Source organism: Bombina bombina, chromosome 8 (assembly GCF_027579735.1).
Source record: "Bombina bombina isolate aBomBom1 chromosome 8, aBomBom1.pri, whole genome shotgun sequence".
In the NCBI taxonomy this organism is placed as follows: Eukaryota; Metazoa; Chordata; class Amphibia; order Anura; family Bombinatoridae; genus Bombina; species Bombina bombina.
In genome coordinates, this window is record NC_069506.1 from 56452926 (window position 1) to 56477526 (window position 24601).

General features: G+C 40.5%; 1 protein-coding gene across 1 annotated transcript in view; it reads left to right on the forward strand.

Annotated features, from left to right (window-relative positions):
- DNAJC11 (DnaJ heat shock protein family (Hsp40) member C11) overlaps nt 1–24601 on the forward strand; it is a 524045-nt gene that overhangs the window by 227245 nt on the left and 272199 nt on the right. The window contains exon 4 of the mRNA XM_053690381.1: nt 24076–24177. Coding sequence (XP_053546356.1) covers nt 24076–24177 — 102 coding nt within the window. The remainder of the gene's footprint in view (nt 1–24075; nt 24178–24601) is intronic.

Below are 24601 nucleotides of genomic sequence, written 5' to 3' on the forward strand. Positions count from 1 at the left end.
AGACTGTGTTCTGAATGTGGGGAAGCCAGAGTTCCTTCTCATTTAAATAAATGTGATTTATGTGACAATGACAATGATGCCCAAGATGATTCCTCAAGTGAGGGGAGTAAGCATGGTACTGCATCATTCCCTCCTTCGTCTACACGAGTCTTGCCCACTCAGGAGGCCCCTAGTACATCTAGCGCGCCAATACTCCTTACTATGCAACAATTAACGGCTGTAATGGATAATTCTGTCAAAAACATTTTAGCCAAAATGCACACTTATCAGCGTAAGCGCGACTGCTCTGTTTTAGATACTGAAGAGCATGACGACGCTGATAATAATGGTTCTGAAGGGCCCCTAAACCAGTCTGATGGGGCCAGGGAGGTTTTGTCTGAGGGAGAAATTACTGATTCAGGGAACATTTCTCAACAAGCTGAACCTGATGTGATTACGTTTAAATTTAAGTTGGAACATCTCCGCATTCTGCTTAAGGAGGTATTATCCACTCTGGATGATTGTGACAAGTTGGTCATCCCAGAGAAACTATGTAAAATGGACAAGTTCCTAGAGGTCCCGGGGCTCCCAGAAGCTTTTCCTATACCCAAGCGGGTGGCGGACATTGTAAATAAAGAATGGGAAAGGCCCGGTATTCCTTTCGTCCCTCCCCCCATATTTAAAAAATTGTTTCCTATGGTCGACCCCAGAAAGGACTTATGGCAGACAGTCCCCAAGGTCGAGGGAGCGGTTTCCACCTTAAACAAACGCACCACTATACCCATAGAAGATAGTTGTGCTTTCAAAGATCCTATGGATAAAAAATTAGAAGGTTTACTTAAAAAGATGTTTGTTCAGCAGGGTTACCTTCTACAACCAATTTCATGCATTGTCCCTGTCGCTACAGCCGCGTGTTTCTGGTTCGATGAGCTGGTAAAGGCGGTCGATAGTGATTCTCCTCCTTATGAGGAGATTATGGACAGAATCAATGCTCTCAAATTGGCTAATTCTTTCACCTTAGACGCCACTTTGCAATTGGCTAGGTTAGCGGCTAAGAATTCTGGGTTTGCTATTGTGGCGCGCAGAGCGCTTTGGTTGAAATCTTGGTCAGCTGATGCATCTTCCAAGAACAAGCTACTTAACATTCCTTTCAAGGGGAAAACGCTGTTTGGCCCTGACTTGAAAGAGATTATCTCTGATATCACTGGGGGTAAGGGCCACGCCCTTCCTCAGGATCGGCCTTTCAAGGCCAAAAATAAACCTAATTTTCGTCCCTTTCGTAGAAACGGACCAGCCCAAAGTGCTACGTCCTCTAAGCAAGAGGGTAATACTTCTCAAGCCAAGCCAGCTTGGAGACCAATGCAAGGCTGGAACAAGGGAAAGCAGGCCAAGAAACCTGCCACTGCTACCAAGACAGCATGAAATGTTGGCCCCCGATCCGGGACTGGATCTGGTGGGGGGCAGACTCTCTCTCTTCGCTCAGGCTTGGGCAAGAGATGTTCTGGATCCTTCGGCGCTAGAAATAGTCTCCCAAGGTTATTTTCTGGAGTTCAAGGGGCTTCCCCCAAGGGGGAGGTTCCACAGGTCTCAGTTGTCTTCAGACCACATAAAAAGACAGGCATTCTTACATTGTGTAGAAGACCTGTTAAAAATGGGAGTGATTCATCCTGTTCCATTAGGAGAACAAGGGATGGGGTTCTACTCCAATCTGTTCATAGTTCCCAAAAAAGAGGGAACGTTCAGACCAATCTTAGATCTCAAGATCTTAAACAAGTTTCTCAAGGTTCCATCGTTCAAGATGGAAACCATTCGAACAATTCTTCCTTCCATCCAGGAAGGTCAATTCATGACCACGGTGGATTTAAAGGATGCGTATCTACATATTCCTATCCACAAGGAACATCATCGGTTCCTAAGGTTCGCATTCCTGGACAAGCATTACCAGTTCGTGGCGCTTCCTTTCGGATTAGCCACTGCTCCAAGGATTTTCACAAAGGTACTAGGGTCCCTTCTAGCTGTGCTAAGACCAAGGGGCATTGCCGTAGTACCTTACTTGGACGACATTCTGATTCAAGCGTCGTCCCTTCCTCAAGCAAAGGCTCACACGGACATTGTCCTGGCCTTTCTCAGATCTCACGGATGGAAAGTGAACGTGGAAAAGAGTTCTCTATCTCCGTCAACAAGGGTTCCCTTCTTGGGAACAATAATAGACTCCTTAGAAATGAGGATTTTTCTGACAGAAGCCAGAAAAACAAAACTTCTAGACTCTTGTCGGATACTTCGTTCCGTTCCTCTTCCTTCCATAGCGCAGTGCATGGAAGTGATAGGTTTGATGGTAGCGGCAATGGACATAGTTCCTTTTGCGCGCATTCATCTAAGACCATTACAACTGTGCATGCTCAGTCAGTGGAATGGGGACTATACAGACTTGTCTCCGAAGATACAAGTAAATCAGAGGACCAGAGACTCACTCCGTTGGTGGCTGTCCCTGGACAACCTGTCACAAGGGATTACCTTCCGCAGACCAGAGTGGGTCATTGTCACGACCGACGCCAGTCTGATGGGCTGGGGCGCGGTCTGGGGATCCCTGAAAGCTCAGGGTCTTTGGTCTCGGGAAGAATCTCTTCTACCGATAAATATTCTGGAACTGAGAGCGATATTCAATGCTCTCAAGGCTTGGCCTCAGCTAGCGAGGGCCAAGTTCATACGGTTTCAATCAGACAACATGACAACTGTTGCGTACATCAACCATCAGGGGGGAACAAGGAGTTCCCTAGCGATGGAAGAAGTGACCAAAATCATTCTATGGGCGGAGTCTCACTCCTGCCACCTGTCTGCTATCCACATCCCAGGAGTGGAAAATTGGGAAGCGGATTTTCTGAGTCGTCAGACATTGCATCCGGGGGAGTGGGAACTCCATCCGGAAATCTTTGCCCAAGTCACTCAACTGTGGGGCATTCCAGACATGGATCTGATGGCCTCTCGTCAGAACTTCAAAGTTCCTTGCTACGGGTCCAGATCCAGGGATCCCAAGGCGGCTCTAGTGGATGCACTAGTAGCACCTTGGACCTTCAAACTAGCTTATGTGTTCCCGCCGTTTCCTCTCATCCCCAGGCTGGTAGCCAGGATCAATCAGGAGAGGGCGTCGGTGATCTTGATAGCTCCTGCGTGGCCACGCAGGACTTGGTATGCAGATCTGGTGAATATGTCATCGGCTCCACCATGGAAGCTACCTTTGAGACGAGACCTTCTTGTTCAGGGTCCGTTCGAACATCCGAATCTGGTCTCACTCCAGCTGACTGCTTGGAGATTGAACGCTTGATCTTATCGAAGCGAGGGTTCTCAGATTCTGTTATCGATACTCTTGTTCAGGCCAGAAAGCCTGTAACTAGAAAGATTTACCACAAAATTTGGAAAAAATATATCTGTTGGTGTGAATCTAAAGGATTCCCTTGGGACAAGGTTAAGATTCCTAAGATTCTATCCTTCCTTCAAGAAGGATTGGAAATAGGATTATCTGCTAGTTCCCTGAAGGGACAGATTTCTGCCTTGTCTGTGTTACTTCACAAAAAGCTGGCAGCTGTGCCAGATGTTCAAGCCTTTGTTCAGGCTCTGGTCAGAATCAAGCCTGTTTACAAACCTTTGACTCCTCCTTGGAGTCTCAACTTAGTTCTTTCAGTTCTTCAGGGGGTTCCGTTTGAACCCTTACATTCCGTTGATATTAAGTTATTATCTTGGAAAGTTTTGTTTTTGGTTGCAATTTCTTCTGCTCGAAGAGTTTCAGAATTATCTGCTCTGCAGTGTTCTCCTCCTTATCTGGTGTTCCATGCAGATAAGGTGGTTTTACGTACTAAACCTGGTTTTCTTCCAAAAGTTGTTTCTAACAAAAACATTAACCAGGAGATTATCGTACCTTCTCTGTGTCCGAAACCAGTTTCGAAGAAGGAACGTTTGTTGCACATTTTGGATGTTGTTCGCGCTCTAAAATTCTATTTAGATGCTACAAAGGATTTTAGACAAACATCTTCCTTGTTTGTTGTTTATTCCGGTAAAAGGAGAGGTCAAAAAGCAACTTCTACCTCTCTCTCTTTTTGGATTAAAAGCATCATCAGATTGGCTTACGAGACTGCCGGACGGCAGCCTCCCGAAAGAATCACAGCTCATTCCACTAGGGCTGTGGCTTCCACATGGGCCTTCAAGAACGAGGCTTCTGTTGATCAGATATGTAGGGCAGCGACTTGGTCTTCACTGCACACTTTTACCAAATTCTACAAGTTTGATACTTTTGCTTCTTCTGAGGCTATTTTTGGGAGAAAGGTTTTGCAAGCCGTGGTGCCTTCCATTTAGGTGACCTGATTTGCTCCCTCCCTTCATCCGTGTCCTAAAGCTTTGGTATTGGTTCCCACAAGTAAGGATGACGCCGTGGACCGGACACACCTATGTTGGAGAAAACAGAATTTATGTTTACCTGATAAATTACTTTCTCCAACGGTGTGTCCGGTCCACGGCCCGCCCTGGTTTTCTCCAACATAGGTGTGTCCGGTCCACGGCGTCATCCTTACTTGTGGGATATTCTCTTCCCCAACAGGAAATGGCAAAGAGCCCAGCAAAGCTGGTCACATGATCCCTCCTAGGCTCCGCCTACCCCAGTCATTCTCTTTGCCGTTGTACAGGCAACATCTCCACGGAGATGGCTTAGAGTTTTTTAGTGTTTAACTGTAGTTTTTATTATTCAATCAAGAGTTTGTTATTTTAAAATAGTGCTGGTATGTACTATTTACTCAGAAACAGAAAAGAGATGAAGATTTCTGTTTGTATGAGGAAAATGATTTTAGCACCGTAACTAAAATCCATGGCTGTTCCACACAGGACTGTTGAGAGCAATTAACTTCAGTTGGGGGAACAGTGTGCAGTCTCTTACTGCTTGAGGTATGACACATTCTAACAAGACGATGTAATGCTGGAAGCTGTCATTTTCCCTATGGGATCCGGTAAGCCATGTTTATTAAGATAGTAAATAAGGGCTTCACAAGGGCTTATTAGGACTGTAGACTTTTTCTGGGCTAAATCGATTCATTATTAACACATATTTAGCCTTGAGGAATCATTTATTCTGGGTATTTTGATATGATTATATCGGCAGGCACTGTTTTAGACACCTTATTCTTTAGGGGCTTTCCCTAATCATAGTCAGAGCCTCATTTTCGCGCCGGTATGGCGCACTTGTTTTTGAGGACAGCATGGAATGCAGCTGCATGTGTGTGGAGCTCTGATACATAGAAAAGTCTTTCTGAAGGCATCATTTGGTATCGTATTCCCCTTTGGGCTTGGTTGGGTCTCAGCAAAGCAGATTCCAGGGACTGTAAAGGGGTTAAATATAAAAACGGCTCCGGTTCCGTTATTTTAAGGGTTAAAGCTTCCAAATTTGGTGTGCAATACTTTTAAGGCTTTAAGACACTGTGGTGAAATTTTGGTGAATTTTGAACAATTCCTTCATACTTTTTCGCAATTGCAGTAATAAAGTGTGTTTAGTTTAAAATTTAAAGTGACAGTAACGGTTTTATTTTAAAACGTTTTTTGTGCTTTGTTATCAAGTTTATGCCTGTTTAACATGTCTGAACTACCAGATAGATTGTGTTCTGACTGTGGGGAAACCAAGGTTCCTTCTCATTTAACTATATGTATTTTATGTCATAAAAAAATTTAGTAAAAATGATGCCCAAGATGATTCCTCAAGTGAGGGGAGTAAGCATGGTACTGCATCATCCCCTCCTTCGTCTACACCAGTCTTGCCCATACAGGAGGCCCCTAGTACATCTAGTGCGCCAATACTCCTTACTATGCAACATTTAACGGCTGTAATGGATAATTCTATCAAAAACATTTTAGCCAATATGCCCACTTATCAGCGAAAGCGCGACTGCTCTGTTTTAGAAAATTCTGTAGAGCATGAGAACGCTGATGATATGGTTTCTGAAGGGCCCCTACACCAGTCTGAGGGGGCCAGGGAGGTTTTGTCTGAGGGAGAAATTTCAGATTCAGGAAACATTTCTCAACAAGCTGAACCTGATGTGATTACTTTTAAATTTAAGTTGGAACATCTCCGCGCTCTGCTTAAGGAGGTGTTATCCAATTTGGATGATTGTGATTATCTGGTCATTCCAGAACCACTATGTAAAATGGAAAAGTTCTTAGAGGCCCCGGGGCCCCCCGAAGCTTTTCCTATATCCAAGCGGGTGGCGTACATTGTTAGTAAAGAATGGGACAGGCCCGGTATACCTTTAGTACCTCCCCCCATATTTATAAAATTGTTTTCCTATAGTCGACCCCAGAAAGGACTGATGGCAGACAGTCCCCAAGGTCGAGGGGGGCGGTTTCTACTCTACACAAGCGCGCCACTATACCCATAGAAGATAGTTGTGCTTTCCAAGATCCTATGGATAAAAAATTAGAAGGTCTGCTAAAGATGTTTGTTCAGCAAGGTTCCCTTCTACAACCAATTGCATGCATTGTCCCTGTCACTGCAGCCGCGTGTTTCTAGTTTGATGAGCTAGGAAAGGCGATTATTAGTAATTCTTCTTCTTATGAGGAGATTATGGACAGAATTCGTGCTCTTAAATTGGCTAATTCTTTCACCCTAGACGCCACCTTGCAATTGGCTAGGTTAGCGGCGAAAAAATTCTGGGTTTGCTATTGTGGCGCAGAGCGCTTTGGTTAAAATCTTGGGCAGCGGATGCGTCTTCCAAGAACAAATTGCTTGACATTCCTTTCAAGGGGAAAACACTCTTTGGCCCTGACTTGAAAGAGATTATCTCTGATATCACTGGGGGCAAGGGCCACGCCCTTCCTCAGGATAGGTCTTTTCAAGACCAAAAATAAACCTAAGTTTCGTCCCTTTCGCAGAAACGGATCAGCCCCAAGGGCTACGTCCTCTAAGCAGGAAGGTAATACTTCTCAAGCCAATCCAGCCTGGAGACCTATGCAAGGCTGGAACAAAGGAAAGCAGGCCAGGAAACCTGCCACTGCTACCAAGACAGCATGAAATGCGGGCCCCCGATCCGGGACCGGATCTGGTGGGGGGCAGACTCTCTCTCTTCGCTCAGGCTTGGGCAAGAGATGTTCTGGATCCTTGGGCGCTAGAAATAGTCTCCCAAGGTTATTCTCTGGAGTTCAAGGGGCTTCCTCCAAGGGGGAGGTTCCACAGGTCTCAGTTGTCTTCAGACCACATAAGAAGACAGGCATTCTTACATTGGGTAGAAGACCTGCTAAAAATGGGAGTGATTCATCCTGTTCCATTAGGAGAACAAGGGATGGGGTTCTACTCCAATCTGTTCATAGTTCCCAAAAAAGAGGGAACGTTCAGACCAATCTTAGATCTCAAGATCTTGAACAAGTTTCTCAAGGTTCCATCGTTCAAGATGGAAACCATTCGAACACTTCTTCCTTCCATCCAGGAAGGTCAATTCATGACCAAGGTGGATTTCAAGGATGCGTATCTACATATTCCTATCCACAAGGAACATCATCGGTTCCTAAGGGTTGCATTCCTGGACAAGCATTTCCAGTTCGTGGCGTTTTCTTTCGGATTAGCCACTGCTCCTAGGATTTTCTCATAGGTACTAGGGTCCCTTCTGGCGGTGCTAAGACCAAGGGGCATTGCTGTAGTACCTTACTTGGACGACATTCTGATTCGAGCGTCGTCCCTTCCTCAAGTAAAGGCTCACACGGACATTGTCCTGGCCTTTCTCAGATCTCACGGATGGAAAGTGAACGTGGAAAAGAGTTCTCTATCTCCGTCAACGAGGGTTCCCTTCTTGGGAACTATAATAGACTCCTTAGAAATGAGGATTTTTCTGACAGAAGCCAGAAAAACAAAACTTCTAGACTCTTGTCGGATACTTCATTCCGTTCCTCTTCCTTCCATAGCGCAGTGCATGGAAGTGATAGGTTTGATGGTAGCGGCAATGGACATAGTTCCTTTTGTGCACATTCATCTAAGACCATTACAACTGTTCATGCTCAGTCAGTGGAATGGGGACTATTCAGACTTGTCTCCGAAGATACAAGTAAATCAGAGGACCAGAGACTCATTCCGTTGGTGGCTGTCCCTGGACAACCTGTCACAAGGGATGACCTTCCGCAGACCAGAGTGGGTCATTGTCACGACCGACGCCAGTCTGATGGGCTGGGGCGCGGTCTGGGGATCCCTGAAAGCTCAGGGTCTTTGGTCTCGGGTAGAATCTCTTCTACCGATAAATATTCTGGAACTGAGAGCGATATTCAATGCTCTCAAAGCTTGGCCTCAGCTAGCGAGGGCCAAGTTCATACATCAACCATCAGGGGGGAACAAGGAGTTCCCTAGCGATGGAAGAAGTGACCAAAATCATTCTATGGGCGGAGTCTCACTCCTGCCACCTGTCTGCTATCCACATCCCAGGAGTGGAAAATTGGGAAGCGGATTTTCTGAGTCGTCAGACATTGCATCCGGGGGAGTGGGAACTCCATCCGGAAATCTTTGCCCAAGTCACTCAACCGTGGGGCATTCCAGACATGGATCTGATGGCCTCTCGTCATAACTTCAGAGTTCCTTACTACGGGTACAGATCCAGGGATCTCAAGGCGGCTCTAGTGGATGCACTAGTAGCACCTTGGACCTTCAAACTAGCTTATGTGTTCCCGCCGTTTCCTCTCATCCCCAGGCTGGTAGCCAGGATCAATCAGGAGAGGGCGTCGGTGATTTTGATAGCTCCTGCGTGGCCACGCAGGACTTGGTATGCAGATCTGGTGAATATGTCATCGGCTCCACCATGGAAGCTACCTTTGAGAGACCTTCTTGTTCTAGGTCCGTTCGACCCACTCCAGCTGACTGCTTGGAGATTGAACGCTTGATCTTATCAAAGCGAGGGTTCTCAGATTCTGTTATTAATACTCTTGTTCAGGCCTGAAAGCCTGTAACCAGAAAAATTACCACATAATTTGGTATATCTGTTGGTGTGAATCTGCAGGATTCCCTTGGGACAAGGTTAAGATTCCTAAGAGTCTATCCTTCCTTCGAGAAGGATTGGAAAAAGGATTATCTGCAAGTTCCTTGATGGGACAGATTTCTGCCTTGTCTGTGTTACTTCACAAAAAGCTGGCAGCTGTGCCAGATGTTCTAGCCTTTGTTCAGGCTCTGGTTAGAATCAAGCCTGTTTACAAAATTTTGACTCCTCCTTGGAGTCTCAACCTAGTTCTTTCAGTTCTTCAGGGGGTTCCGTTTGAACCCTTACATTCCGTTGATATTAAGTTATTATCTTGGAAAGTTTTGTTTTTGGTTGCAATTTCTTCTGCTAGAAGAGTTTCAGAATTATCTGCTCTGCAGTGTTCTTCTCCTTATCTGGTGTTCCATGCAGATAAGGTGGTTTTGCGTACTAAACCTGGTTTTCTTCCAAAAGTTGTTTCTAACAAAAACATTAACCAGGAGATAGTTGTGCCTTCTTTGTGTCCTAATCCAGTTTCAAAGAAGGAACGTTTGTTGCACAACTTGGATGTAGTTCGTGCTCTCAAATTTTACTTAGCAGCTACTAAGGATTTCAGACAAACTTTGTCTTTGTTTGTTGTTTATTCTGGTAAACGGAGAGGTCAAAAAGCAACTTCTACCTCTCTCTCCTTCTGGATTAAAAGCATTATCCGATTGGCTTATGAGACTGCCGGACGGCAGCCTCCTGAAAGAATCACAGCTCACTCCACTAGGGCTGTGGCTTCCACATGGGCCTTCAAGAACGAGGCTTCTGTTGATCAGATATGTAAGGCAGCGACTTGGTCTTCACTGCACACTTTTTCTAAATTTTACAAATTTGATACTTTTGCTTCTTCTGAGGCTATTTTTGGGAGAAAGGTTTTGCAAGCCGTGGTGCCTTCCATTTAGGTGACCTGATTTGCTCCCTCCCTTCATCCGTGTCCTAAAGCTTTGGTATTGGTTCCCACAAGTAAGGATGACGCCGTGGACCGGACACACCTATGTTGGAGAAAACAGAATTTATGTTTACCTGATAAATTACTTTCTCCAACGGTGTGTCCGGTCCACGGCCCGCCCTGGTTTTTTTAATCAGGTCTGAGAATTTATTTTCTTTAACTACAGTCACCACGGTAACATATGGTTTCTCCTATGCAAATATTCCTCCTTAACGTCGGTCGAATGACTGGGGTAGGCGGAGCCTAGGAGGGATCATGTGACCAGCTTTGCTGGGCTCTTTGCCATTTCCTGTTGGGGAAGAGAATATCCCACAAGTAAGGATGACGCCGTGGACCGGACACACCGTTGGAGAAAGTAATTTATCAGGTAAACATAAATTCTGTTTTTTAATCAGGTCTGATATTTTATTTTCTTTAACTACAGTCACCACGGTATCATATGGTTTCTCCTATGCAAATATTCCTCCTTAACGTCGGTCGAATGACTGGGGTAGGCGGAGCCTAGGAGGGATCATGTGACCAGCTTTGCTGGGCTCTTTGCCATTTCCTGTTGGGGAAGAGAATATCCCACAAGTAAGGATGACGCCGTGGACCGGACACACCGTTGGAGAAAGTAATTTATCAGGTAAACATAAATTCTGTTATTTTGCCTAAAGTGGTATATTCTTACAATACTAATTGTGAAATTGTTGTTTTCTGTTTTTGAATTCTAAGGAGAGGCTTCTTTATAATTTGTATGTGGTCAGAGCTTTAAAATTCTATTTGCAGGCTACTAAGGGTTTTAGACAATCTTCTAGCCTGTTTAATAATTTTTCAGGTTCTAGAAAGTGTCAGAAGGCTACAGCTGTTTTTTTAGCTTCCTAGATGTAAGTTATATTCTATTTGCAACCATATTTTGTGTTTTGAACCCAAACTTAGCATTTCAAAGTATCCGTCAGTAGATCCTAAACTCCAACTTATCTAAAACAGCAAACCCCTCATGAAAAATGTGAACGCACATAATCTCTGCATACATAATCAAGTAAAGGACACTCCCGAACACATGCGCAGTGGCGTTAACCTATATACACTTGCACAACATAAGTTTGTCACTTCCGACCACTAAAACCTAAGCATGGCTGACATTTGCCATTATGTCAGTGATACAGAGGTGCACATGTGCAAACGTGGCGTGCTCGCGACCGAAGTCGTATCCGGTTATCCTATCAATAGGGCATGAATAATGACCATAAAGGAGGGCTTTGAAATGATAAAATATTAAATCGCTATTTGTTAAGAAGGTAAGCAAAACAAAATAATTAAATCTATTTGAAAATATATTATTCAGTACTTGTTACACATAATGGTATAAAGAAAATGTTAATCTTTAATGTCCTTTTAATGCTAAAAATCAAACATTACTCATTTTCATCTACACCCCTCACTATCATGCCATTAGTGTAAATGTTGTTGGAACAGATGAAGAAATTATGACCATTGTCAGTACAGATAAGGGTTTGGCTGCACCTCCTCAGTAGGTTGGAACCCTGTCACACTTACACGGTTATTTAGGTCATTCAGAGCTATAGTTGGCACGTTAACCTATGTAAAAGCTTGCTTGCATGCTACATAAAACAAGGACTTATTTCTAGGTACCACCCAGGATAAAAAAATATTTGATTATTTTTTCTCTCCAAAGACAGACTTGATAACGTTTATATTGTGACCATTGTTTGGGACTAGACAACCGCTGTAGATGAGCTTTTTGACACAGTTCAACCATTATCCCAGGGATCTATTTAAAGGGACACGAGTCTAAAATTAAACTTTCATGATTCGGATAGACAGAACATGCAATTTTAAACAACTTTCCAATTTACTTCCATTAACACAATGTGCTCAGTCTTTTTATATTACAATTTTTGAGTCACCAGCCACTACTGAGCATGTGCAAGAATTCACAGAATATACATATATGCATTTGTGATTGGTTCATGGCTGTCACATGATACGTGGGAAGTGGAAATATACATAAATTTGTCAGAAAAAATAAAATCAACTACTCCTTTGAAGTTTAGACTAAGTGCTATTTTCTTGTCTTTTTATTGTGCATTTTTGGTTATGCAAATCTACTGTATTTACTGGTCCTTTAAGAAGATATATCTCATCATTCAAGATTGTTTACTAGTTGTTGGTAGAAAGGAGATGATACCATGGCAAGCGTGTCTGCAGTCTAGTTGGGCTGTTTTCATCATAGATTTTAGTTTGTTTTCTTGGGATGATGTCTGGAATCATCTTGGAATCTAAGGAAATTATCTTCTTAGGAGTCCAGTCTGCCAGTATACTTTGAAATGTGAGTTGTTTTACTATCTTTGAAGCCATAAGCCAACATAGGCCTAGTTTTCATTGGAAACTTTTACCACCTCAATGGAAGCTAGGTCATAATGTCAGATTCCATGTTGACACAGATCAGTCTTAGCATAATTTAGCTTTTTACATTCATGGTCTTCAGGATCTGAACGCAGAATTTTTTTTAGTTGTCTGACACATTTCCAGATTCTGTAGAAAATTATTTTTGTTTTTAAACATCCTATTCCTTCATCATCCTTTAGTACCAGTACATAAATCTTTAAAGCTATTGGCCATTCAAGACAATCTTACTTGTTATTAGTTGTAGCTTTGGTCTCTTCTGCATTTATTTATTTATTTTTCAACAAGGGACCATCTTAAAGGGATACTCAAGTCAAAATTTAAACTTTCATGATTCAGATAGGGCATGCAAATTTAAACAACTTTCCAATTCACTTTTATCATCAAATTTGACTTGTTCTCTTTGTATTCTTTGTTGACAGCTAAACCTAGGTTGGCTTTTAAACTGATTTCTAAGCAATTGAAGGCTGCCTCTTATCTCAGTACATTTAGACACTAATAGTTCATGTGAGTCATATAGATAACATTGTGCTCACTCCCGTAGAGTCAGCACTGATTGGCTAAAATGCAAGTCTGTCATTATAACTAAGATAAAAGGGAAGTCTGCTGCAGCTTAGATACAAGGTAATTTTGGTTATGCAAAACTGGGGAATTGGTTAAAAAAAAAAGGTATTAGTTATCGTTTTAAACAATAAAACATAGACTGACCCTTTAAGAATGTAATTGCTATTTAAGAGCTGTTAAAAGGCTCTAATGTTTAGTCTTGATGTAGTTATAGCCTAAAAGTATCCCCACAATTTAAGGTGACTTTTTTTTATACTAGGACCATAGCTTCATTCTGGGCTAATCATAAGCAGACTTTAATGGAACAGTTTTGCAAATTAGCTTCCTTGTTTTCCTTCTAGATGCTCACTAAATATATCTTTTTGCATGTAGCATTTGGTAGAACGATCCTGTAGACCTCATTTCCACTAAGTAAAAAGGCCAACAGCATTTTCATGCTGCCAATATTATAGTCAGGGCTAGGACTATGGTTAACCGTGTGAATGTCAAAAAAAGACCATTTGTTTCAGTCCTAAATGGCAACTAAAAGAATTGTGCCACCCACATGGAAATGCTATAGGTGACTTTTAAAAATATTGTGTCTATGGTGACATCATGGCTGTGGTATGGTGATATTGCCTTTGGGGCAAAATTCCCAACCAGAACCCTTTGTTACCAACCTACCATTAAAGAGTCCTATGCTATAAAAAGAGATGAAAGAAAATGTATAATATTATGTGAGTAATATGTGTAGCTTGATTGATTTCCATTTAGCACCAGTCCCCTCTCTCCCCTGTTCCTAGATAGGTTGTATATAGGCTACATACGGGCAGCGAACGAACTGGATCCACGTCCCATATGTATCATTACACGCTCAAGTGAGCGTGTAAAGCCGCCCCCTCTGTCGCCTGACCAATCGTGTAAGTCTAATGACCTTTGCTTCTTACATTGCGGGAAGCAGGCTCGCATATGCGAACCTGCCTTGCAAGGGCTCCAGAGCAGTTTTCGCATGCAGCTCTTTGTATCTTTATTTGTAAAAGCATTTAGCCACCATTCCGCAAGTGCTACCCAGGTGCTGAACTTAAAATGGGCCGGTGTTCTGTTATATTTGCCTACTGTGTTACGTTATCCTACCTACATAACGCGTTCGGCCAGATGGAGCACTTTCATATCCGCAATTTTATTTTGAAACGGATGGGGATATTTGGCTGTTTGGAGTGCAGATCTCGCTCAAACATAAAATATAAACACAAAATATTATGTAAAGATTTAAGTGTATGGAAAAACTGCTATAATTTATATAGTGTTGCAAGTGTATAGAAGGTTTTCCTTAGATATACACACAAGGAGACCAACTTGTATACAAATTTTAGGAGAAGGTAAATGTTTAGTAAATATGGTGCAGACCCTAAGTATTTACCAACTATAGATCAAGAAGAGGAAGAGGTTTACAATAGAACCCCATCAAAGACAGGGAATTCAGCACTCTTTTGAAAAATTAGAAAGAAGTTTGCAACACAAATAATGTATGAAGAAAGTGGTATTTTTATTCTCACACAGTGCTAAGCGCAGGCCCATAAAAAGACAGCATCCAAACAGATGGATGTTGTAAATACTATGTTAAAATCATGAAATATATAATATCCAAATTATACATGTTATCAAAATTGTGTAAGGACCGGTCCATGTGAAAAGAGATGCATAAGAAAATTAGGTATAATATAAATGTACCCAGATATATAATAATCTAAAGATAATGGAGTTGTCCAGGCACAAAATGTGATTCACAATCTATGCAGAGACCTAAGCAGGTTTTAATAAAACTGAGCATAGGAATTATTACATATGTGCATAGACATCCATAGGTATAGATTAAATACCATACATTAGTAAATTAATGCAAGGCTAAACATTACATAGCCTCAAATCAAGAAATTTGACACATATATAGGGTATATTGTGTGGAACGATAAAGCGGGTATTGTGATATCAAAACCAATATAAAGAACAAATATAATAATATCTGAATTTGAAAACCAAGTGGACTAAACAGTCTCTTTGTAGATGTCAAACATCCTTTAACCATAGGTAGATTTTATAACAGGTTATACTGGACATCTTGAGTCAGAGCATACATGGATATGAAACAGATGGTTAAGCACTTAAAGCGTAGATATTAGTATTGCAGCATAAAAAAGTTATAGTAACACAGTCAAGGATGCAGGAGGATATCTTGTGTTAGTAAAAAGTATCCCTCTGTCAACTGCACCCGTCTAGTGTAAATCCACAACAGATGTTTAGATTGGATTAGAAGCAAAATTTATCAACACAGTATTGGCTCAAAGCAAAGATGCAGGAGGATACAACGTGTATGTGTCTGTATCCCTCTGTCGACTACACCTGATTGCTGCCGGGCTTCGCCACTTCCTTTTCCACTTAGCGAAAAAGGAACTTTTTTTTATGTTGGAGCAAGTAATCCGCTGCATGTATTATAAAAGTAGTGTCCATATCCCTTGGGACATCTTCCAGAGAGAATATAGTCATTTAGGCTCACAAGCTATGTTGTACGCACAGGCTTCTCCGCAAACGGTCCACAAACAAGTGTGTCAAGTCACATGGAGCGGCCAGCCAAGTGCCATGCTGCAATACTAATATCTACGCTTTAAGCGCACATATGTATTAATTCCTATGCTCAGTTTTATTAAAACCTGCTTAGGTCTGCGCATAGATTGTGAATCGCATTTTGTGCCTGGACAACTCCATTATCTTTAGATTATTATATATCTGGGTACATTTATATTATACCTAATTTTCTTATGCATGTCTTTTCACATGGACCGGTCCTTACACAATTTTGATAACATGTATATATTGGATATTATATATTTCATGATTTTAACATAGTATTTACAACATCCTAATACCATACAAATATTTGGTGTTTATGTTTTAATTATTTATGCTTGAGCGAGATATGCACTCAAAACAGCGAAATATAAGGTGGTAGGTAAAGTATACAGAATACGATCACTATTTAAAGTGAAGGTAAATTTGGAACCTCTTGAAGACACAAATCAATAATTATTAACTTCAATTAGCTAATCGCTAACTTTCTTTAAAATATGTTTTAAATATTAGTGAAATAAAAGTTATATATCAATCAATGCCAATACCGTTGGTAGCTTTACTCCTCCCAACCGCTATTTCCTTCTTTTCTAATGAGTGACGTATAGAGCGGTCCCACCCACTCTATACATGTTTCCAATGCGCGTTCACGATCCCCAGATCAATTGCGCATGTGCAAATAGTCAATTCTCTCCCTACTGCGCATGTGCAAATCAGCATTCTCTCCCTACTGCGCATGCGATATTCGGCTTCTCTGTTTTTCCTATTCGCATGCAATATCCTTTCTGATATCCTTTCCTAAAGAATTGGTAAACGCATGTGCGAAACGGGAGCGCGCAACCGCAAGTATTGGGATCTAAACCAGGTGGATGATGTGGGAAGAGGGCTGCCTAACGGACAGATTTTCAATAGGTTAGTTTTAAAATGTGACCAAAAGAAAAAAAAATATTAAATTACGAGTTGAATTTGAGAAGCAAAAATAAATAATTTATTACGCCGATAACTTCACTTCAAGCAAATTGTTAAAAAAAAATTATGAATGAAAGCCATAGTATTTCTGGACAAAGGATGATATCCTTTATTGAGACCCAGGTAACTTTACCTTCACTTTAAACATCAGCCTCCTTTTGAAACAAATATGGCGGATATGAAAGATCTCTATCTAGATGTAGGCTTGGCCGTATGTGTTACGTAAGTAGGACAACATAACAAGGTAGGGAAATATTACAGAACCCTCCAAGAGAACAAAGGAATTTTGATAATAGGAATAAATTAGAAAGTTGCTTAAAACAAATATATATATATAATATTATCTTTTTTTCATATATATATATATATATATATATAATATTATCTTTTTTTCATATATATATATATATAATAAGCCGTAGTTTAGCATTAGCAATCTGAGCCTATAAAATTGATTTAGACTAGCCAAGTAAGTTAGCAAATTATCCATAATTTGACTGTGAAACAGGGCGTTTTTTTTCTGAAGCGATAACATTGGATTTGAAATACCAGCAAAGTGATAAATCCAGTTACTGGTGATTTTCTGAAATTGTCTTTCTAAAAATAGGATTCTCTTTCTCTGGTACAGAATTGGCAGAAAAAGATGAAGGAAATGGGCCAAAAGCGAAACGTTTGCAATATCTGTTAGATATAATCTGCTTAATGTACAGTTTGAGATTTGTAGTGGCAATTGCAGGCATTTTTCTATTTTATTCATTAGTGTCTTCTAAAGATAAGGATATTTAGACAAAAGAGTCTCAACTTGGCTGTGTGCATTAATTACTAGCACTATTGTCTTTTTATTATTTTGTCCTTTGCAAAAAGTTAAACCACTCAGTTGTACAGGTAGGTCATAGTTGCAAAAAAAGTATTGTAATGATTCTTTGGAATATTGCATACTGATTACAGATGTGCCCAAGAAGATATCGTAACGGCGCTGTCTGCCGCCTATCAGTCATTGTGGCATTTTCTGGCTTCTGCTACTAGATCACGATGCCAAGTAATTCTCTTCAGCAGAGAGCACCTGTTATCTCATTCTATTGAACAATAAGTAAACTCTACCTGCTTTTTATTGTATTTAAAGGGACATAAAACAGGTTGAGATATGTGCATATCCTAAAAGGGCTAATTAATTAAAAATAGTTTGCATAAAAAAATTGTTTAAAAATGGCTGGCAAGTATTTTAAAATAATTTTAAAAAATAAGCAAAATGAATTAGATAGCTAAGCTGCCTGGAGAAGCCAACTCCACCCCCCTTATCAGTGTTTAGACACAGGCATTGTATTTCAACTGAGTTCACAGGTTCTAGGCATGCTCCAGCAGATAATCATTGTGCATTTTCGCATTCTACCAAAACAACAATAAACATAGATACAGCCATAGAAGGAAATGTGTGTGGTGGGGGGGGAGTTAGAGCTTTACAATTTAGAAACTAAAAAGAAAGAGTTAATGACGAGGCACTGCAGTATAAATTTGCAGGTAAAGTTATTCAAGTACATATTATTATATTTTGGCTCTAGCCCAACTTGTTTTATGTTCCTTTAAGAAGCCTTATCACAATATTAAAATTCAAGTGTATGCTAGGCACAAAAAGACACAAACCTCACATTTGTTTTTAACACAGATCTAACTAAATACAAGCAGCTATGTCTCCTAACTTTTTTTTTTTATATATATACATTTTTATTGAGGATCTGCAACATACAAAATACAAGCATGCATAAAGATATACATTTAGTGAAAATACAAGTGCTGTATAATAAACCTATATGCATTAAATAACAAAGTGTCCTCTTTTTTTATCCCTCTTAAGTACCGTATATTGCAAACACATCTTGAATCCATAATGGATTTTAAGAACATTAGGGATTATAACATCTTCCCCTTCTAAATTAATACAGGCCTCTTTTGGACCTTGACATACATATTAAGTTTATGCTAGGGGTCAATCCAAAACATAAGAAATAGAAAGAAAAACAAACACAAAAAGAGAGAATGCAGCTGTGAGAAAGCCTTATATGAATAAAAAGATTATCACAAACAAAATGCTGCAAACGCCTGAACTGGACACACCATGAACAATAAACTTTCACAACTATACAGACAAATTTGTTGCTGCAAAGAAGAGTTCAGTCACTAGTAACAGATATAGAAGAGGATCTCTTTATATACGTTTACATCCATGCTGTAGTATCATGAAGGAGCACCCCTAAATGTTCAATCCTCTCCCCCTTTAATATTATACTCTACAAAATCATTAACCTTGTTTTAGCGCTTATATATGGTGGCAGTCTTTTGTAATCTCCACATTGTGCCTGAAGTATGTTTTGGCGATCATGTAAAACTCTTGTCCATGTCCCGCCCCGAGTCCCGGCCGTAAGACCCAGGAAGGGAAACCACGGAATGTCCTGGTTGTACTCAATATGATTCTGTTTAACAATTACCATGCCATTCTGCAGACAATAAGGCAACTCTCTAAGGCCCCCCCAAACCCCATCAAGCAACGCCCCGAGTCATACAGATACAACATGATGGAAAAGGCACACAGCATAAATATTACAGTGCTATATACTACCAACCTCTGGTTATCAGATTAATACAATCCATTTAAGTGGGGAGAGGAGTGCTCGTTAAGCTAGATATGTTTATTTCCTTATTATTTTGTAAGCCTCTGGTTATCTAATTAATAAAGTTCATGCAAGTGAGAAGAGGTGTTCGTGATAAGCTGGATGCATTTATATCTTTATTATTTGCTTTGCTGATTTATCCCTGGTATTTTAGGGTAGTAAGTCACCTGCATGTCACAACTCCAATGATTTGGGTAGTGAACTATGTCCAAATGTGTTGGAACGGTATGGCTCCGTTTAGATTGTGCAGTATCGGCAATAGCTCTGCAAAAGGTAATGTTATTTGCGGCATCCAGAGGATCCTCCCCAGCTCCCCGGGAACACCCCATGTGCTCTTTTCCTATGCCGGCCGAAAGAAATCCATATTCTGAGGAGGGTATAATGGCGGCGTAGATACCTGATGTGGTTTTGCTTAGATGTCTGGGTGCATATTCAATGCTGTGGTCCTCTCTAGAACCGTCATCCTTTAGCGGCATGGGGAGTGAGGGTCTGTCTATGCTCATCCGAACTATAGGTACGTTACTCAGAAGTTGCTGAGAGGATGGCTTGTTCGTTGAGCACGTGAGATTCTTTTGGCTCTGGGGGACCACGGGGGCGCCCGTGACCGTGATCCCTTCTTGCTCACAGATTGTTTGTGGGGTTTCTTTAATGCTCACTGCCAAGGGTATGTTGAAATGTGAATTCTGAAAGAAATCCCAAGGAGCTCTCTCCCACATGTCCATTAGGTGCATCTCAAGCCTTTCAAAGATGCTGTCTAAACGCACTAAGAAGTCATCCTCTCCTCCAGCGGCCATCTTGGATTTGTGATAATCGGTAATATAAAGATTAGTATTTTACTCTCCTCTTCCTTCACAATTTTCAATTCCGCTAAGCAGCGGTAGTGTATCTGTACAGCAGTCTCTGGCTGGTGTGACCAATAAAGGCAAACACCCCGGGGATCCGGGGGGGGGGGGGGGGGAACGCCGCCTGTGGTATTGCCGCTGCTACAGGTCCCTAATGTCCAACTCCGTTTCCAGGTTCACAAATACAGCAATTTATTTCAATTTTCTTTGTTGGTGATGTGATAGAGTACAAAGGCAGTTGCACTCTTAATAAAAGCTGTAGGGTAGTATTGACAATCGGCGGATTATCAAGTTTTCGCCCGGAGCTCCAGAGATATACGACTGCTCTAAGCCGTTGCTAGGACACGCCCCCCGTCTCCTAACTTTTTAAAAATGATTTTACATAAATCTTTACTGACTTCTTGTGTGTCTGACTCCTAAATTTGGAATACATTTGTCAACTAATGTTCTATTTATAATACATAACAACTGAGCAATTGAGAAAATGCATTTTGTGCAGCCACCAATTAACAGCTAGTTTCCAGTATAGCAGGCGGCTCCTGAGTCTATCTAGATATGCTCTTCGACAAAGGATTTAAAAAAAAAAAAAAATTGCAAATTAGATAATATAAATAAATGTAAGACGTTGTTTAATATTGCATGCTCTATGGTGTAATAGTGGAATTTAAAATACATCCCTAAACATAAGCGTTAAATAAATGGAAATACACAAAATCACAGCCAGTGAGTTGTTATCATGTCAGGTTTAACAGAACCATTTTTGAAAGCAGAGGCATATTTCAAAATGCTTTTATAATGTATGAAGATGTGCATCATCAGGAAAATATATTAAGCTGCAGACAGGCAAGTTCTCAAGCAGAGCATTTGCAATGCAGCATCCCTTGGCAAAATGTAAGATTGCTCGCTATCTCTCTTGTGCAATTCTACCTCCTGCTGTAGTACAACCAGTCACGTGGGAGAAGGGCCTGTCAATCATATCAAACAAAATGAGTTCAGGGCGATTTCTCTCAGCTGCCTCAGATGTGGCGGAGAGGATAAGAAGCTGGAACTGACACTTACATTTGTGGTTGCAGACTTGATCATGCACAGCTTCACTGCAACACCCCAGAAGCTGCCTCATACATTTTCTATCCTTTCCCCTTTAAAATTATTCTTTTTTATTAGCTCCCATCTCATTCTTTCTTTACCTATTCTCACCTAATCTTTTTTTTTTACTATAACATTTTCCCTATTGTTTATTACAATTTCTTTTTTCTCCATTTTACTTTGCTCCCACGCTCTCCGTACACATCTGTGCTTTTACCTTACTTTTTTTCTAGTTATTGGTCTCTGCCTTTCTCTGTATGCCCCTATATTTATTTTTTTACCCCTTTCTGTCTCGTCTTTCCCTTATTTTTTTTTCTTCTCTCTTTATCTTTTTTACTTTTTCTCTTGAATTGCTTTTTTCTTCTCAGACCCCTGTAAAGGTTTGTATGAAAAGTGTTTTTTTTTAGTAAGTTGATTGCTGTGCGGTTTATGGTTGACGCGTAGTTTGTTGCCTAAACAACTTTGTTATAATCTAGAGTAGATGTGGGGCCCCAGCAAAGAGTTTTAATGTTAGTTAATATTGGCTAAAATTTTAGCCCGGTGGTCTGTGAAATCAGCTGGGTAGTGCACCAATTTAAAAGGTCCTGGGGAGAAATCGCTGTCAGAGTGTACCTTCTCTCCATGCCTCATAGGAGGGAAGTATGGGACTCCTTCCTACCTTCTTGTGACGATAGTAAGAACAGAACATTCTGGAAACACACTTTCCGACGTATAGCTGCACACTATTTTGGTATTACCCTCGGTGCCACTTACCTGCTTTTTAAACAAATTTCAGGTTTCTTTTGTTTCTTTTGCTGTTACTCTAATTTGTTGGAGCAAAGGTAAGTCCAACAATGTAATACATTGTTTACTAATTTAAAATTTTAAAACAAATATTAAGTATGCAGATCTTTTGTCGTACAATGATTAATTTCTCTTTCATATAAAAAAATTACTTTTTATGTTCACTTTCATCCTATTAAAGTAAACCTGTATTACACTTCATCAGTGTAAAAGTTTCTCTAGAACAGTATGTGGCTGAAATATGGTAAAATACACAACTTTTTGTTAACATTTTGTTATTTTGAATAAGACAAGTCACCTCCTATTTGGTGCTTTTTTGATAAAATCTCCCCTTTTTAAAAACAGATCCGGAATGTTAGTGACATTTTAGATGAAGTTTAATTCAGCAGATGTAATGAAGTTGCGCTATGACTTACTTTTTAATATAGATCTAAAATTCAAAAACCCTGCGCTCTGCTGCTCACTTCAAAAGTCAATTTCTCCAACATAGGTGTGTCCGGTCCACGGCGTCATCCTTACTTGTGGGATATTCTCTTCCCCAACAGGAAATGGCAAAGAGCCCAGCAAAGCTGGTCACATGATCCCTCCTAGGCTCCGCCTACCCCAGTCATTCTCTTTGCCGTTGTACAGGCAACATCTCCACGGAGATGGCTTAGAGTTTTTTAGTGTTTAAGTTTGATACTTTTGCTTCTTCTGAGGCTATTTTTGGGAGAAAGGTTTTGCAAGCCGTGGTGCCTTCCATCTAGGTGACCTGATTTGCTCCCTCCCATCATCCGTGTCCTAAAGCTTTGGTATTGGTTCCCACAAGTAAGGATGACGCCGTGGACCGGACACACCTATGTTGGAGAAAACAGAATTTATGTTTACCTGATAAATTACTTTCTCCAACGGTGTGTCCGGTCCACGGCCCGCCCTGGTTTTTTAATCAGGTCTGATAATTTATTTTCTTTAACTACAGTCACCACGGTTTCATATGGTTTCTCCTATGCAAATATTCCTCCTTAACGTCGGTCGAATGACTGGGGTAGGCGGAGCCTAGGAGGGATCATGTGACCAGCTTTGCTGGGCTCTTTGCCATTTCCTGTTGGGGAAGAGAATATCCCACAAGTAAGGATGACGCCGTGGACCGGACACACTGTTGGAGAAAGTAATTTATCAGGTAAACATAAATTCTGTTTTTTCTGTGAGCTAATGGTTTGAACTGTTCCCCAAGGCAGAACATAGAGTGATCTGAGATGTCATCGCAGAAAATGCAGCATGTCTGCAGAAAGAACAGGACACATGCAGGCACTGTTAGCGCTTGAACTTTTTATTGCTGCTCCACATTAGACAGTTCTCTTCAAACAGAGCTGTGCTCTGGTTGCAGTGTGTAAGTTTTTCTTAACACAGTGCATCCAGAGCAAAGCGCTGTTTGAAGTTAGCAGTCAAATATGCAGTAGCGCTTCAAAGAAGCAGCACATTGCTTGTTGACTTGCTCTGAGATTGTTGACCCGCCCCCTAGCCTTTTTCAGTCTGCAAAGCTTTTTATTCTGTATGTAAGACGTTAGTATGAGCATTGCATCTTTTTTATTACTACATTTCTATGTTAAACCAAGAGAAAAGGAAACAGATTTATTTAAGAGACATTTTAAAATTTATTTTTTTGTATGCAGCTAATTTGCAATGCAATTATATTATAAAGCATTAAAAATTGCTTTATTCTTCAGTTAACCAACACATTGCAGTTCAACTGGTGCCTTAGTGTAACTGTCTAATTTAAGATTATATTTTATTTAAAAATGACCTGCAGAAAAATGTTCACTAAAAAATCTCATTGCAGAAAGTGAAGAAAAGCTCTGCCTCTGGGGAACTGTTCTCCAATCAGCGCTCTCCCCATATGGCACTTTCATTGTAGCTATAGCGCTGATTAGACAACAGTTGAAACAGTAAGATCACAAAAAATGTACTTTCGAAGTGGGCGGCGGAGCACGGGTATATTTGAATTTCATATCTACATTAAACACCAAGTTATAGTGCAACTTCATTACAACTGATGAATGAAACTCAATCTAAAATATTATTAATATTCTGGATCTGATTTTATAAAGGGCAGAGTTTACCATCACTTTAAGCGCTCAGTTTTATGATGCAACACTTAGGATATTGCTGTATCCCATAACCACATTATATTAACAGGTAATAGTTCTGTCCATCTAATGTATTATTTCTCTTTCTATAAGGTTGTGGAAAGGAAACGAACAGCAGCTGAGATCAGGGAGGAATTTGAGAGATTACAAAGGGAAAGAGAAGAACGAAGGCTTCAGCAAAGAACCAATCCAAAGGTAAACCATGAGTTCAATGACAGCATTTATTTTGGCAGTTGTTTAAAGACAAATCCAGCTTTGCATGCAGAGGATGCACGGTTATGATTATTTTATGTGCCAGGTAAATATTTGTCAATTATATGAACACAATTTATTTTATGTAAATTCTCATGCCAGCTCAAATGTTTCAGTCAACAGCATGTTAAAAACATTTTTAACCCTTGCCTGACATGAATGGCAGCATCACTTTGCAAGGCATTAGTGCCTTTTTTGCCTGTCAAGGGTTAACATGTAATTATATATTACTTAAAGGGACAGTAAAGTCATAATTAGACATTCATGATTTAGACAGAGCATACAATTTTAAACAACTTTCCAATTTACTTTTGTTAATTTGCTTCCTTCGCTGAAAGGTTTATCTAGGTAAGTTTAGGAGCAGCAG